Raw genomic sequence first — 16312 nt, 5'->3', positions numbered from 1 at the left:
CGCATGGGAAGTATGTGTAATCATTTAGAATCATTTTAAATGTCAATGCTTAAGGAATCCCGAGGATCCAGTTTTAATGGGACAATAAAACCGAACCACACCGTTGTTTCTCTCTCTCTCTCTTCCTCTCTTTTTTGTTTAAATTGCAGCCTCACTTCAACGCTGCCAGCTCTGTAGCACTCGTAAACACATTCGCACCTCCCTTTTATTTAAATGCCTGTTAAGTTATGGCACATAATTGAAGAGCGAAAAAAAAAATGCATTTGAATGGTGTCTGGCGGAGCAGGTCCAATCCACAAACCCACACTGATTTAAAAGCGCACAGAGAGGAGAGACAGGACAAGTTTCTGTTCCTGGAAGAACAAAGGCACCTCAACAATCAAGTTAATTAAAACTACTGCTGGTGTCAGAAATAAAGGGAGTTATATTCATACCCATTAATTACTTTTTTAAAAAGTACACAATTTGCATAATTAAGTGACTTAAAACTCATCTTCTTTAAATTAGATTATCACGCAGTGTTGTCTTTATTATGTCTAATTTCTTCTTTTTTTAAAGTTTGTAAGGAAAAACGATCCTACTTAAAAAAAAAAAAAAAAAAAAAAAAAAAAAAGTAAAACCATCTCCTTGCGTTTTGCCCACCAGGAGAAAAAAAAATCTCTAAAGCTGATGGTCTCTCTGCGATTACCCTATCAGGTGCAAACCGCTGACATGTTTCCACCCACCAACAACAAAAAAGCCTCTCTGTGCCCAAATCTCCAGCCGCAGACGCACAAACACCGCTGACAGGCAGGCAGGCAGCGCTGCGCTTTCATCAGCCTCTCCAGGGATCTACGACTTTTACTGTCACTGCGATATTTTTTTTAATTTTAATTTCACCTGGATAAGTTTATCTGCTTGACTTGTCTTTTGAGGACCGCTTTATTTGATTTTTTTTCTAACATTCCTACATTGTTAGAATAAAATGTGCCTTGCAAGGTGTAGAAATCCCCCACAGGTACGGACCAAGATGAAGAGCCTGTGATCTCTGGAGGAGCAGAAGCTCAAAGGATATTTTTTAAGTAAGGGGAATTTTTTGAGACGTCGCAGCTTGGCTCCAGTTTAAGGTGAACTTTTGATACTCCGAGGACCTGATCTGAGAAGTTAATCTTTGGGATAGTTCCCCCAACAAGGAAGCGCCCAATGTTGTACTCCGTGCCTTTCCTGCTGCATATATCCTTACATTGGGATTCAGTCTCCTGCTTACCGCCGGAGTTGTGTGCGTAAAAAGACGCGCAGCGGAGCGAAAGTCAGAGAGAGACAGAGAAGGAGGCGATCGCGCCAACCTTTCCCGGGGTTCAGAGTGTGGAAGCAGGTGTATTTGAGCCGTCTTTCTGAAAGCCAAGATGTCCGTGCTGCCTTCGAGGTTCCTCTACCTGTAAGCGCTCCACATCTCTCTTTGCTTTTGCTTTTTTATTTTTTTTTTACACATAAACTCATGCATTCTTACCAATAGAAGTCGCCAAAAACTTCATATTTGTGCTTTGCTGTCATCCAGGTAGGCTGCGTTTATTTTCCATGTAATTGCCCGTGTGATTCACTCCCCCTTCTCTCCTCCTAGGTGTTTACACTTTCTGGTTTTCTACTTCCAGCTGCAGGTACGTTTACTCTGCTCTTATATTCTTTTTTTGCATGTTCATGTGCAGCTTTTTTTTTATATGAGTCATGATAGAAGAATGGCCATGTGCTGCTTTCAGGGCGTTTACTATAATATAAAACGCTACAAACTAGAATCAACACAGATGTGGAAAAACAAAAAGAAACAAAAAACAAAAAAAACCTAAACATTTTTATTAAGTTAGTATATATCAATAACTTGACTGAATGTAATCTGTTTGCATTAAAAATCACAAAAGCGAGCCTTTTATAATAGGTTTAATTATAAAAGTCGTAAATATTTAACGTTCTTGTTTGCAGTTGGGGATTCAAGTAGCATTTTTCACTAATTCACAGCAACAGCTGGGTTGTAAACATGTAGGTGCCTGGGGTTGAAATTTGCAGTTTGAACAGATGACTCGTTTGGCGTTTGTTGCCTTGTTTTTACTAGTTTCGTCTTACTTTGAACCATAACGATTTGCAGACATCCACTCAGCTAATTGACTGCGTTGGCTTTGACTCAGCCGCAGCCCCTTTCCCCCCACCCCACCTTTCCCGTATTAAACTGTTTATCAGTTCATTGTGTGTCGTTTTTGATTGTTTTAAATAAAAATCCATGCTTTTCTCGTTTTAAAGATACTAAATTTATTAAATAAAAGAAATAGCGTGGAACTAATAAAAACACAAATTTAACAAAGTATCAAATAAAAAACGCAGCAAATATTTGATGAAAAAAATTCTTGCCCGTTTTAGGTCTAGATTTTTTTTTTCCTCCAGATTGTTTTATTGCATGTTCAGATTTGGGTATTCTCATAAAGAAACAACTTCTGGTGAGACTCATGCACAATTTGACTAATTTTTGGGTTCTAACAGGATAACATGTTTTTATTGCTTTAAGCATATTGAATCATGGATAAAAATAATGTGCACTCTTGTTATTTTTGATATTAGAAAAAGGCAAAAGATCATTCTCATTGTTCATCTCTAAGTATCTTCCTGTAGCTCATAAATATTTCTGGTCAAACTGATGTTTATGATTTTATGAAGGAAAACATAGGAAATGAACTGCAGTTGGAAGTGAGGGTATCACCAGCATGAGAGTGCGCTTCAGTACCTGCCTGCCTGCTTGTGTTTGCGTGTGTGTGTGTGTGTGTGTAGGTGTGTGTGTGTGTGTGTGTGTGTGTGTGTTCTGTAGATAGCATTGCATATCTTAGATGGATGCAACAACTGAGCTTCCTCTGTGAAGGCCACGGCCAGACTTTTTGATGTAGAGACAATATCCGTTTTCATGCTGCGTCTTTGCAGGAAGGAGACGGTGTGATAAAAACTATTGTCGCAAGCATTCACCTCAACCATGTGCTTAGGCTTGCCTCTCCATTGAGATGAAATCCAACTGTCTACCGAGCACACCTTTGTATTTGTTTAGAGAGGGGAAGATTTGGGATAAATCCCTCAGCAGCTCAGCGAAGCTATGTTTTGTTGTGTGGTAGCTCTTTTTTCACTCCTCAGCTTTGAGGTTCATGTTTGACAACAGATCACGCTGATGAACAGCTTTGAACATATTTGTGGAGAGTTTGGCATGAAGTGCTTGCAGTTGGAAACATGTCTCAGTCGAAATTGGAATGCAACATCTTCGGCTGTTGCAGCAGTGACACCTTCTCCCCTCATTTGTCTAGCCGTTGTGGCTGTTGCAGTTTTACCGACATGCTGAGAGAAAGCAGCAAAGCATGACTTTCTGTTTGGAAACATATATATTTATATCCAGATTTATTGTTTCGGTCCAAGTCCAAACATGTGCTTTACTCTGCAAAATGTGAATCTTTAGAGCAGGGTAGGGTTTGGGTTTTTCTTGTTGAGGCTGTTGTTGTCACATTCTGTCCAATTGTTTTGTGTATCCAAGTGATTTCAAAGAAATTAAAACACAGAAGATAATGGTCGGTGTAAGAAGCAGTTTTTATATTTGTCAAAATCAATATTACACTCTCAAATATGTTGTTTTTTAAGTTTTAAGAATGGTTGTTCTTGAGGCTTTATTTGTGGCAGAATGTGTATGTCAAAGCTTAAACGAGGCATTTTAGAGATAAGAAAACATCTGAAAGAGGATGAAGGACATCAGGAGCCTAAACAAGTTTGCATTTGGATTTGAAGAAGTTGTTTGTGTTTCCTGTCTGATGTAAAGGATTTGTTCTCCGGAGGTTAATGTTTCCCCTTGTGTTTTTGCTGCATGTCGTCAATTGACTGAAGTTAAATCAACAAGCACTCTGAGTATGTAATCTGTATATAATTAGCCACCTGAGATCAGCCACATAAAAAGCCATTACTGTGCAATTACCACACCATATACAGCTGGGGAGATGGGATCACGGCGTGAACTGAGATTCCAGGGCTTCTGAAAGTATACGTTTCCTCTCGCTCTTCCACATGTTGGGTCACAGTTGCTTTTCTGACATGCTGCCAAATATTTTTCCACATCTTTATGTCAGGTCTTAGGTAACTCAGAAACATCAAGATGGTGAGAGGCAGAAGGGAGATTTTTGCAATTTGATTTAAAAAAAATATCCAACAAGAGAGTCTTTGTGGTTTAAGGTGCTTCTTTCTTCCTTGCTCATGTCCTCTGCCTGCTGCATTTTCTAATTTATGGACCCTATTTGGCCTACAGGCAGATATTTGTTTGATGATAGTGCAACAGGTCTGGATGCTTCAGGTGTATAATTGCTAGTGGCTTGGTTGCTTGTGGAAATGAAGTACAGGTTTCTCAATACTGCCTGAGGCACACTATATACTGTGCCCCAGTGCTCACAAACAAGGCTTCTCTGCAGGCTTTGCACTTGTTCTGTTGGAGTTTTACTCAAACATACCCTCCATTAGTGTGTGTGCTAACGTAGTTAGCTTTTGTAAATGCAGTGCATATAAAATGTGCCACCTTAAAGGGAAGAAACAATAAATCTCTGCGGCTACAAATTTCTATGTTGTTATCTTGGTTTTTACACCCTACAGCACTTTTCTTTTGACATAGAGCCCATAAAACCAACAGCACATATTACTATCAACACCTGTGTTTTGACAGTCTCATTGTACATTTCCTCTTGTGCAGGAATCGCAGCAGAGCACTGCCGATTTCAGGTTTTACATTGAAAACCACACGAGGAACCCGGACGACCTGAGCCGAAAGCAGGTCCGGATCTACCAGCTCTACAGCAGGACCACGGGGAAACACGTCCAGATCCTGGGGAAGAAAATCAACGCCAATGGAGATGATGGGGGCAAGTATGGTATGGGAGAATTTCTGTGCATCTCACTTGACACTTTAGCTAGTCTGAGATCGCAAATCCAGCAAAAATAAAAGTTTTGGTGCTTCTAGAAACTCCTTCTTAACTCCGACCCTTTAGGCTGTTTGCTCTTCATTCTTCTGAGGTGGTTTTCTGTTTGCCTAGTGCAGGAGGAGTTGGTTTTGGAAGACAGACATTAGTGAATGAGGATGGATGAAAAACTGCCGAAACTACAAACGTTTCTGAGGATCTCTGTGATGCCAAATATCGAAGCTGCACCAAATCAGTCAGACAGATCTTGGCTCTGACCAGTGACTAGCAGATCTATGCTGAAAATGTCTTAATTTTTCTCTTAATGTTTTATTAAATTAATCTAAACTAACATCCATAATTTTCAGTCTATATGTTCATCAATAAACAGCCTCTACTTGATTCACCTCATGGAGTTTAACAGAAAAAAATCAGATAATGGTTAAAGAAATTTGCTTTAATGCATAGACCTTAATGATCTTATAAAGCCATCATGCCATGTTGGATTCAAAAGCACTCATTCTGTAAAGGAACATGTAGCATACACTTTGTCTTTTATCTGTTACTGACCCTGGAAAAAAATGGCAGGTTGAACTTAAAATAAAGCCAAGAAAAGTTGGTTAGTTGCATTTCTAGAAAATATCTGTTGTTTGTTTTCTTGATATCTCACAAAGAAGGTGTTGATCTTTGTTCATTTTTTTCCATCAATGTTTTGGTGAATGTGATATTTCTTTCATGAGGAAAAGTTACTCTTTGCCTCTTTAAGGTGAAGGTTGAGTATTGGTTATTTAAGCAATAGAGCTGATAGATCTTTTATACTTGAAAATGTTAAGCATTTAAACATAACAACCACAAAAAAAAAATGCCGCTGGAGGATTTTGGTCTGAAATGAATTATCCACCTTAAATCTCACCACTTAGCTCTGCACATGCTTTTTCATTACTGCAGATCAAATATGGCGGATGGCTAAATTGATGGTCAGTAAAGCACTCTTTGATGTAGCCTGTGCCGCGCTTCCCTGCAGATATTTTTTTCTCATAACAGCTGACTCACAGCTCCAAAATTGCCGGTCTTGAATGCCTCTGAGTCAGTGTGTTCAGTTGCAGATGCGCGCAGGCGAAGTTTCCTCACTGCTTGTTAGAGCTTGAGTGGAAGCAGATCCAATTTTTCCCATGAGCCTTTGCCAATTCTCTCCCCCTCTTCCCCGTCCCTCACCACCTCCTCCCCATCCAGCTGCAGTACCTGGCACCTGTGAACTCCTTTGCACTCACTAGTAATGTTCACTTTGAAAGATTGTAGTCTGGCGGCAATAGGCCCAGAAAAGAAAAACAAAACAAACAAAAAAAAAAAACAGACATACCAAACTTGGTTGCAGACCTTTGACTTCAGATCTCATATCTCTACATCTGAAGTACAAGAATTATAATCCATCACAGGTAATAGTATATCATATGTGTTTCTTTAAAAAACAAAAAAACACACGTCTTCCAGATCTGTAACTGATGTCTGTTGTCCTCTAACAGTGGGCAGTGTAATGTAAAAACACAAATCTAATTGATAAATGCTGCAATGTGGAATAAAAACATAACACAAAAATAAATTTATGTTTGACTTTTTAGACAGACGTCTATCTGTTGAGGTCAACATATGGCTGTAACTACCATTTTTCATATTGTTGCAAAGCAGAGATTAATATTTTCTTTCACTCACAGCCATCCAGTCTGCTCAGCATTTGTTTCTCACGTTTTGATCAGACTTCACTCAAATGTATCTAATTTTAGCTTGACACCCTTAGGAAAATGGAACAAAACCCCCACTCAAAATGCTACTCAAAAATAAAAATAAAAGCAGTTTCTTGTGTTTTGCAATCTCTTACCAAGGGAGGATGTTACAAGATGTATTTTGGCTGCATTTTCTTCATGATGTACATATATCAGTATTCACGTAACAAAATCAAAATCAGGAAAAATACAAAGAAAATACAAAATATTGGGATTAAACAAACAGGAAAAAGAAGAAAAGAAAGGAAACGTCTCATATAACTCAGCTTTCTCAGATTATAACACAACAGAATAAACTACATATGGCTATCCTCCTTAAAATATATTTATTACTGTATACAACATTATGTGTAATAATTTTTTACTTAATAAGATACTTCAAATTGAGTAAGAGATTAGCTGTTATGAAATCATCATCCAAATAATTGAATGGTTTTATTTTAGAAACAGAAATACACATCTGGTTGTCAGTGTATGTTTATGATCCATTTTTCTCTTAGAATTCTAATTTGATGTCCCCTTCCTACTGAAACACCATTTGTTAAATCAAATAGATTCTAGTTTCCAGAAATGATTGCTTTTATTCCAGTTTTTAGTAGTTTCACACATGTCATACACAAATTAAAATGTTTAAAGTCCCAAGGCTGAACCTTGTGGGACTCCATATTTAACGGCACTAATACTTTACTGTTAAGCTGTGCAAATTTTAATTTTGTTTGGTCAAATAATTGATGTGCTCCTCTCATCTTATAAACATGTTTGGATTAAGATTGTAATTATGTAACACTTAGTTAGTGGTACTGATGACAATAAAGTTTATAAAAGGGGAAATGGTAATTGTAATAGGAGTTTGCCTCGCAGTTGGGGGGTTGATGGTTCGATCCCCACTCTACCCGCCTCATTGTGTCCTTAGGCAAGACAGTTACACACCTTGCCTGCTGGTGGGGGACAGAGAGTCTAGTGGCGCTGGTGCATGGGAGCCTCACCTCTGTCAGACCTGCCCCAGGGCAGCTGGGGCTACTATACAGTAGCTCGGAATGGGTGAATGACTGTAGTATGAAGCGCTTTGGGGTCCTCTGGACTTGATGAGGTGCTATACAAGTACAAAGCTAAACTATTTCAATTTTATTATGATAATGACACTTTCACTGATATGCTTAGAATCCAAACCTTAGGTTAACAAGCTTGGTTGGGTTACAGACATTGAATTTGCAAAAGGAGAGGAAAGAAAAGGTTGAAAACTATTCTATAAATATGTGAACTGGTCGGATTGGATTCTGCTTTTTCTTAAGTGCAGCTCAAGAGATCCAAACTAATCTATCTAATTGTAAAACCAAGGTGGTACCACAGGAGAGGGAATTGCTATCCCCTCCCAAACTTTTCAGAGAGGTCACCTACTTCCCACCTTTTCTCTTAAGGTTTGATTTTAGGGCGGGAGTTACTTCTGCCCCCAAGCCCATCCCATTCCCTTCCACTATTCTTCCCCTGCTCCCTTGAGCGCTACTGAATGGCCCTGTGTGTTAAACAAATGGATCATCTTAACTTTTTGATTGAGTGAGCACAAACTAAAGGGAACTTGAAACCTAATCCTGAGGGGCACATAACTGCTCCACAAACGTTTGGCGGATTTCTTTGCTGGTCTGAGGGCGAGCGGAGACAAAGGTGACCTTGCAGGGGTGAGCATGTCGGATGGGAGCAGGAGCGGGGTGTCGGGGGCTCGGGAGAATAAAGGAGCCGTCAGGATACATCTTTAGAGCGCATTATTGCCATGTCAAGTCATGACAGAGACCTGTTGGTTTGACTGGTCATTAATTTTACCAAAGCTACTTGGTTAAAATAGCTTTGGTATTTATACCAAGAGTAGATTCCTACTAATGCTTGGAATCTTAGAGACTTTTTTATAATAAACAAAGAATTACCTGTTGTGCATTTTTAACTGAATCGCTCAGTATTTGAAAGCTACATTTAAGGAAACCATACAATGCATGTAAAGGTGTTTTTTGTCTTGCGAGAAGAAATTTATAGGAAGAAAGTTTGTGCTAGAAGACAATTCAGTGACTCTTACTAAGTCTGCTGTGTCTTTTCTTTTCCAGCCCTTCTTGTTGTGGAGACGGAAACATTCGGAAGTCACGTTCGAATAAAAGGAAAAGAAAGTGAACATTATATTTGCATGAACGACAAGGGCAAAATTGTTGGAAGGGTGAGTATCACTGAGTTTATTTATTTTGGAATATTTTCAAAAGATTAATTTGGCAAAACCTTAATATTCGAACCTGTATTTTAGACCTAGCTTTTAATCCTACTTGAATTTAGTAGGACCTCGTATCGTTTTTCTCCTTGTGTTTTCTGCTCAACCGAACAAAACCTCTTTGATAACTCAAAGCCATTCTTCCATTACGTAATCGGCCAACTCCTTTGACACTCGATCAGTCAATTACTGACTGCAATCATCACAATGCATCGAGAGACTAATGGTCACTTAAGAGGAATTTTGTTGCAATTCTATCACTTAGTCACACCAGGTGGCCACAAGAGTAAGATGACTGCATCTGACCGCAGAGAACCACTTATATGTGCAAAAATAGTTGAAAAAGTTTGTTATCCTCAGAGACACATAGTTTGGTTCCATTAATAAGTCAGACTGCTTGTATATTTAGCTCCCTTTTTCTATAGATGTAAATGGGATGAGTTTTTCTTTTTTTTTAGAAAATGAAAGTAGGATAAACTGCTTTTTCATAGTAATGAGCAGAGTGTTCACAGTTAGATTTATTTACACATTTACTACAGGATGTGCTGGAATGCACACCACTGTCTGAAGTAATGGTTGTTATGAACCCAGTGTTTTTGCCTGAAAAGACATAAGTTATCATCTTTACTCAATTTTCATTATTCCATTAAACCAATATTTTATTTTATGACACATTTATGACTCACTCTAAAACCTTTTCAATACAAATAAGCATGGAGTGAAGCTATAATTTTGTGATGTACAGCACTTTGAACGGCTTGCTGCCAAAATGTTCTCTACAAATAAACTTGATTGATTGACAGTTATATAAAAACCTTCATTATGCATAGAATAGGATTGCCCATAAAAATATATTGGTAAATCTAATGGATTTACCAGTATTTAGGAGAAATGCACTGATCAGAATTATGTGTCCAATTTCTGATTCTTATTTTTTTCACAACTTTTCAAATTATCTTTGGGGCCTATAATATAAAAAGATGAAGAACCCTGGCATGAGCCGTTATTTATAATTTATATTGGGACTAGAAGAGAAGTCACTTCCTTGTTCGATAGCAGAGCCAATGTAAAGCAGGGTTTTACTGTTAATCTCAAAAATTAAAATATAGTGACTATGAAGTGGTTGGCATGGTTAGCATTACAAAAATAGTGTCATCTTTGTGTATTTCCTGTAGAAAGAAGCAGCTGACCTGAACTCTGACATTTCTGAAAGCCTGCTAACATGTTTACTTGCAGACTGTTTCATAACAGAACTTGGAAAAACCCAAAAGGATAAAAATAAACATCTTGTACTCAGTCCATCCTTCCTATTATCTGCTTAAAGTCTTGCTCTCTCTCACTCTCTTCCAGGGAGAGAATAAATCACAATATGTTCAGGTATCTTGTAGCAAATATGTTTTTCTTTTAAATAGGTTCTCACAGATTATTGGGCTTTCTATTACCTATTACTAAAAATCTTTACTGATTTTGAAGATATTTATCTCTCTTGGAAACTGTTCAGATAAAAAAAATGTCATTAATAACAGATTGCTTTCAAGATGCTGACTGTTTGCATGTGACAACTAATGTGCTTAAAGTGATTTTAGATTGTTCTGATTATGAGATTACCTGCTTTAAGAGCTGATCAACAGTTGGGATATAAATTTAATATATTTTTGCATTTTTGTCAAGTCTCAATATCAGAATAACTTACCTGGGATGTTAACATGCTAATGATAGCCTTATCATGCTGTACTGACTCAGGCCTCAGTGTAATGACCTATTTTCTAGAGCAAAATACTACAGTTGAAATTCTGATCAGTGTGAAAAAACAGCTTTTTTTTATGTTGCACTATGAAGCCCACCTTGTTCAGAGGTTTAACCTGAATTAATTCATGCTCATAGTCCACCACCCAAATATTCTGAGTTAAATTCCTCCTCCCAACACAAACTTTAAAACTGTCACTTATAGATTCTTAACAACATTAACAAAAAAATCAAATTGTTAAATACAGTGATTCTTATATAATATTGCAATCTGCTGTCTACCAGGTGATTTTTGTGTCTGTAATCCTCTCGTGTTTGCATTTCTGACGTTCATAAGCTGTGCTTTTTAAAATGGCCTGATAGTTTCATGTAGGTATATCGTCAGTAACGGATCTCCACAAAAACAAATGTGTGTGTGTAACAACCTGACTGTGAGCAAGCTCTTGCACTCTCAGGGAAATTTTGAAGTTGTTTTTTTAAATAAAGTTTGACTAAATATTTATCAGGATCTGTGTTTATTGTCAAAACTATTTTAAATGTAGTTTAATTAAGGTTCATCTGGCAAATTTCTATTCCATGGCATTACGCCCCATAGAACCTCAGAAAACTGAGGTTTACATTTGTCCAACAAATGACAGAAATAAAGTCACAGATGCAAACATGGTTGTTGACATTTCAACTAAACTGTTAGTTACTTTCAGCTACTATTTTGGGGAAACTGAAAATTAGTGTTTTATATTATAAATGTGGTAATAAAAATAAACGATGACAAAAGCACAAAATGACTCCATTTTACTTCAAACTTACGCATATATAGAGTAAGATCCTTGTCATCAGTGGTCCTAATCAATTGTCACGGTGATATTTAGAGATTTACCAATCAAGAAAGGCAAGCAGTTAGTAATTTAAGCAGATTGGAGTTCTCCTTAAAAAGATTTTTTACTTACTTTATGCAATCTCAATAATTTAATGTAAGAAACCCTATTGGATGAAAACAAGCTGAAGATTTTTTGATAGATGACAGAAAACAACAGATAGAATATTACTCTTATTTCATCAAAGCATTTCCTCTGATTTTTTACCTAACTCAAATGAAAGCATATTCCTGTTTTCTAGAAATCTTTAGTGGTGGAAAAAGATGTGTTTTTAGTTTTGAAGTGTATTTTTAGTGTTTGGTCTGGTGATTACTGGCCAGATCAATAATGGAAAAGTGTTTAATTTTCACATCTGGTTGTTTCAAATTTAGGAATATAGCTACCGTAAGGTAAATAGAATATTGTTGTGCTCTTGATAATCCAAAGCACTGAAATTGCCCTCATATATTTTTCTTAAACTTACACAAATGACTTAGGTTTTTCTCAATTTAAATCAGATAAAAGTCCAGAAAATAGCTTTACATAATAATATTTTGATAATGTTAGATGTTAAAAGAAATTTTGCTCCAATTCTGACTAGCATTATTTTTCTGATGAGCACAGACAAGGATCAGCACTTTTATTGCTAATAGCTATACCATTAGAATACTTTCAATTAGCAAGCCATGCAGTGGTTATTCAAATCTGACATAATTATTGTGTTTTTCTCATGAGGTATGGACTGGCATTACACCACTCCATGAGTCTGTCTCCAGTAGTTTCCCCATAACAGTATGTTCTTCCTAAAAGGTTAACAATACACGTGTTAGACTGAACAGCAGTTGAAAAACTGTTATACAGTCAAATTGTAGCAACGGTCACAACTATTTGATATAATCTCAAGGAATAAAATAAGTTATAGCTAAAGCTAACGAGTATGGCTAACCATTTAACACGATTTTATAGAGAGAAGTGATATTGATTCAACACAACCCAAAAACATCAGTAGAAATTTTATGCCAAATAAAGAATAAACACTGGCAAAGCACGCATCTTCACCTGATTAACTTTGTGCTCACAATGTTAATAACACACTGATGCTAACATAGGTGTAACTGAAAAAGATTAGGTGTTTCTGTGTTATTGATGTTGTCCATTTTCTGTTCTGCAGCCTGATGGAAGGAGGCAGGAGTGTGTCTTTGTCGAGGAATTCCTGGAGAACAACTACACGGCTCTTGTGTCGGCCAAGTACAAAGGATGGTACCTTGGCTTCAACCGGAAGGGCCGGCCCAAGAAAGGCTCACGCACCACGCAGAGGCAACAGGAAGTCCACTTCATGAAGCGCCAGCCGAAAGGTCGAGTGGACCCATTGGAGGAGTTCCGTTTCACCACAGTAACTAAGCGGACACGAAGGGCTCGGCGATTAAAAACCAACCCCAAGAGGAACTGACGGGACCATTGGGAAAGCACTAGATGTCCTCACAGGAGGAAACAGAAACTGAAAATCTCAAGCTTCTTAAAAGAATCACCTTAAAGACTCTGCTTCTGTAAAAGAAAGACAAACTAAAGGAACAAAAAGTCAAAGATGTTTTATTTTTGTATTTCAGGATGACTGAATATTTCCTGACTCTTGGATTCTCCTGGGTTGATGTCATTGTGCTAATGTTTCTGTCATGTTATTTATACTGGATAAACTCAAGGACCTCTGAGAGAACTCGTGTCGCTGCTGTCCTCAGCCACGTTTGAACTGCAAGCTGAAGGCATACTTTCTTTTTGACAATGGGAGCTGAAGCAGGAGCTGACGCAATGTTATAAAAATCAGCCAACTAGAGATTTATTGGAATACCTGTTGGTTTTTGTTTGTGTTGCCCCTGACAACGCGGATCCCATACTTTCCACTGGAATTAGACACCATGGAGATGAAACGGAGAGAGGCGGCAGGTGACACCACGCTGCCGGGATAACTGTGTAGCTTTGAGTGCAATATTTTACAAGTCTCTTGTCCTCTACGTTCTTTCCATATGTCTTTCATCCCTAAAAGTCACTTGTGGCTCCTGGAATGCGCTGAAACCTCGCAGTCCCCGGTGAGATCTTCATGACATTTCCATGCAGCCTGCGATTCAGCTGAAATGCAACGTGCTTTGACGAGTCCAACACCCGTTGTGATTTTAGTCTTGTTTAAACACTGAAAGGAAACAGTACAAACAGAAAAAACAGCGTAATTCCACACTGTCTTCCAGCTTCAACACACGTGGGGAAGGTTGTTAATCCCTTTTGTCTGTTTCTATCAGCTCTTCGTCACATGTGTTAAAACTGTTTCAGATATGGATTCCTTTTATTCCTAAACTGAGAGCTTGCCAGCTTTTTGGGGCTGACAATGACTTCCTCTACCTCTTTTGTTTATCTTTACCTGGTCTGATTGTCTGTGTTCAGTTAATCTCAACTTTGACCTTAAACTCAGCTTTTCTTCTTTTCTTTCTCTCACTTGAAGATGCTTTTGGAAAAGAAAGCATACCAATCATCCACAGACAGGAAATCTGTGCATTATCCTACATTATTTTATAAACCTCCATCTGATGATTAAAGCTTCTTCTCAAATACTGAGTTGACAGGATTCAGAGAATCCTTTCGGCCAGATTTCATGTCTGAATCATAAAAAGGGAAAACACTTTGCTTCTCACCGACAACAAACTCCAGGTTTTTTCACCAGTAGTTTGTATTTACCTGACCCCTGGCAGGTCTTTTTGTATGAGTTGCTACTAACAACATGACACATTTATGTTTTTTTAAACAAATCTAAGCAAAAAAATAATTTTATGACTATTATTAAGATATTTATTGTCTCCTTTTGTAAATAAAATGTGAGTTTTATTTGGCCTCTTTTAATAAAATGAGGACTGTATTTAAAAAAAAAATTGTGTTTATTACAGAAATACCTTCATGTGTCTCAGTTTCAGAATATTTTTGACCATGTACCCATTGAATATGACAGTCTTTGAAAGATGAATGCTGCAGGTAGAAGGTGGTTCAACATAGCGTACATTCCCTTCTCCGCATACTGCCAAGGTATGCATTTTTATATACAAACTCAGGAGTGTGAGGACTGCTTTTAAGGTCATCTCTTTAAAAAAAACTATTGCAACATCTCTCAGAGCTTTTTATATCACCACAAAGGCCTCTGAGAGTTCACAAATCTGGTGATTTTACTGCAACGTTAATAGGGTTACATCTGCAAAAGTCATCATTGGATGAGAAAGCAGTACTTCAGTGTCTAGTTTTTGTTAAAATTACAAAAATAGTGGAATGAAACACAAACAGGATATTTTTTGCAATAAAAGAAAAAGCGATGAGAGAAAAGTTCCTTAGACAAAGAGCACGTAAGTTATAACTTTGATGTAAATGCTATGCCCTTTGAATGTATAAACTGACACTATTTTGGAGTCTTGCATGTTTTTTAAAGTGCTAAAGGAATGCAGAGTAGCACATCTCATAATACTGTGTGCAGGAATGATGTTTACAGTTACTGTCAGACTGAAAGATGGAGGCTTTGAAGGGGGAAAAATACTCGTGTTTAAATTCCTTGCGATCTTATCAGGGCCCCCCTCCTTCACTCCACTCTGGTAGTCACCTCCAGCAGATCCAGAGATTCCCCATTCTGTCATGGGATTTCAAATGTCTGACCTGCTTTTAAAGGTGGAAACAGAGTGCTCGACGTGTGACCCGGTGATGCACCATTAACGTAATGGATCCGCGCTGAACACTCTTTGTCTTCAGGGGTTTGCTGTAAGAGGACTGGGGGATTTTGAAGAATGCTTTATGTGGTTTAAACTTGACTGGATGTCGTGTTTTTGTACGTTGCGTGAGAAATAATAATAATAAAAATGGCAGGAGGGGGCTTCCAGAAAGGTTTGTAGTGGGTGACCAAATCTGGGCCACTCGTTAGCTTCAGGTGGCGTACTTCAGAATTAAATAAAAATATTGATTGTCTTTGACATTGTTTCAGCCAAATAACCTGTTAAAATATGTTTTTAGGTATGTGTGTACCAGATTAAATCAATTAGGAGATGCTTTTTTGGCCCCCTGCAACAGTTGCAATGGTATTTTTGACATAAATATAAGATCCGGGTGCTATATGATCATAGGGCCAAGAGAGTAACAAGTACACCCGTTGGTGATTCAGTATGTGCAGATGTTTCTGTGGAACTTGACACAATCATGAAAGACCGACTCATTCATGGGTTTTTCTGTAGAGCAGATTTGAGATATTCTAATGATCAGGTTACTAACTAGTAATGACAAGGTTACTACTAAGTAACTACTAAGTAACCTGATTGTTACTGACTAGTGTTTGCAAACCAACCAATCTCGGAGCCATCACTTATTGTCCTTGGTACTGGTTTGATGTAACGTCAAGGGCTAAACTAAGGTAGACAAAGGATGTTTGTTTCTACAGTACTAATATTAATCTATTAATGTATAATTGGTGTTTGAACACAAATACTCGGTGTCCACAATTTCAATATGAGGCTCTATGAAGGGACAAGAGGAAAGCTTGGTAAGATAAATAAATAATGGTTGTAAATTATCAAAGCTTTTTTTTTTGTTCTCTTAAACAATATTTATATAATATAATATAATATAATATAATATAATATAATATAATATAATATAATATAATATATACTTACAACCTTTGCTCCCTCTGTTTCCCTGTAAATAAAAATATATCCTATTTGTTTGGTCAATACA

The 16312-nt window shown here is 37.5% G+C and overlaps 1 protein-coding gene across 1 annotated transcript; it reads left to right on the top strand.

Annotated features, from left to right (window-relative positions):
* The first annotated feature begins 208 nt into the window (after positions 1-208).
* On the top strand, positions 209-14478 carry fgf24 (fibroblast growth factor 24). Its single transcript, XM_014972451.2, has 5 exons — positions 209-1417; positions 1601-1637; positions 4730-4907; positions 8809-8915; positions 12735-14478. Exons 1-5 carry the CDS (start codon positions 1386-1388, stop codon positions 13011-13013), a joined length of 633 nt encoding a protein of 210 aa, XP_014827937.1. The 5' UTR covers positions 209-1385; the 3' UTR covers positions 13014-14478.
* The last annotated feature ends 1834 nt before the right edge of the window (positions 14479-16312 follow it).

Source organism: Poecilia mexicana, unplaced genomic scaffold, assembly GCF_051168715.1.
Source record: "Poecilia mexicana isolate PSO_F unplaced genomic scaffold, ASM5116871v1 scaffold_10, whole genome shotgun sequence".
NCBI lineage: Eukaryota > Metazoa > Chordata > Actinopteri > Cyprinodontiformes > Poeciliidae > Poecilia > Poecilia mexicana.
Note: the sequence above shows the minus strand (reverse complement) of the source record. Positions and strands in the feature narration are given on the sequence as shown.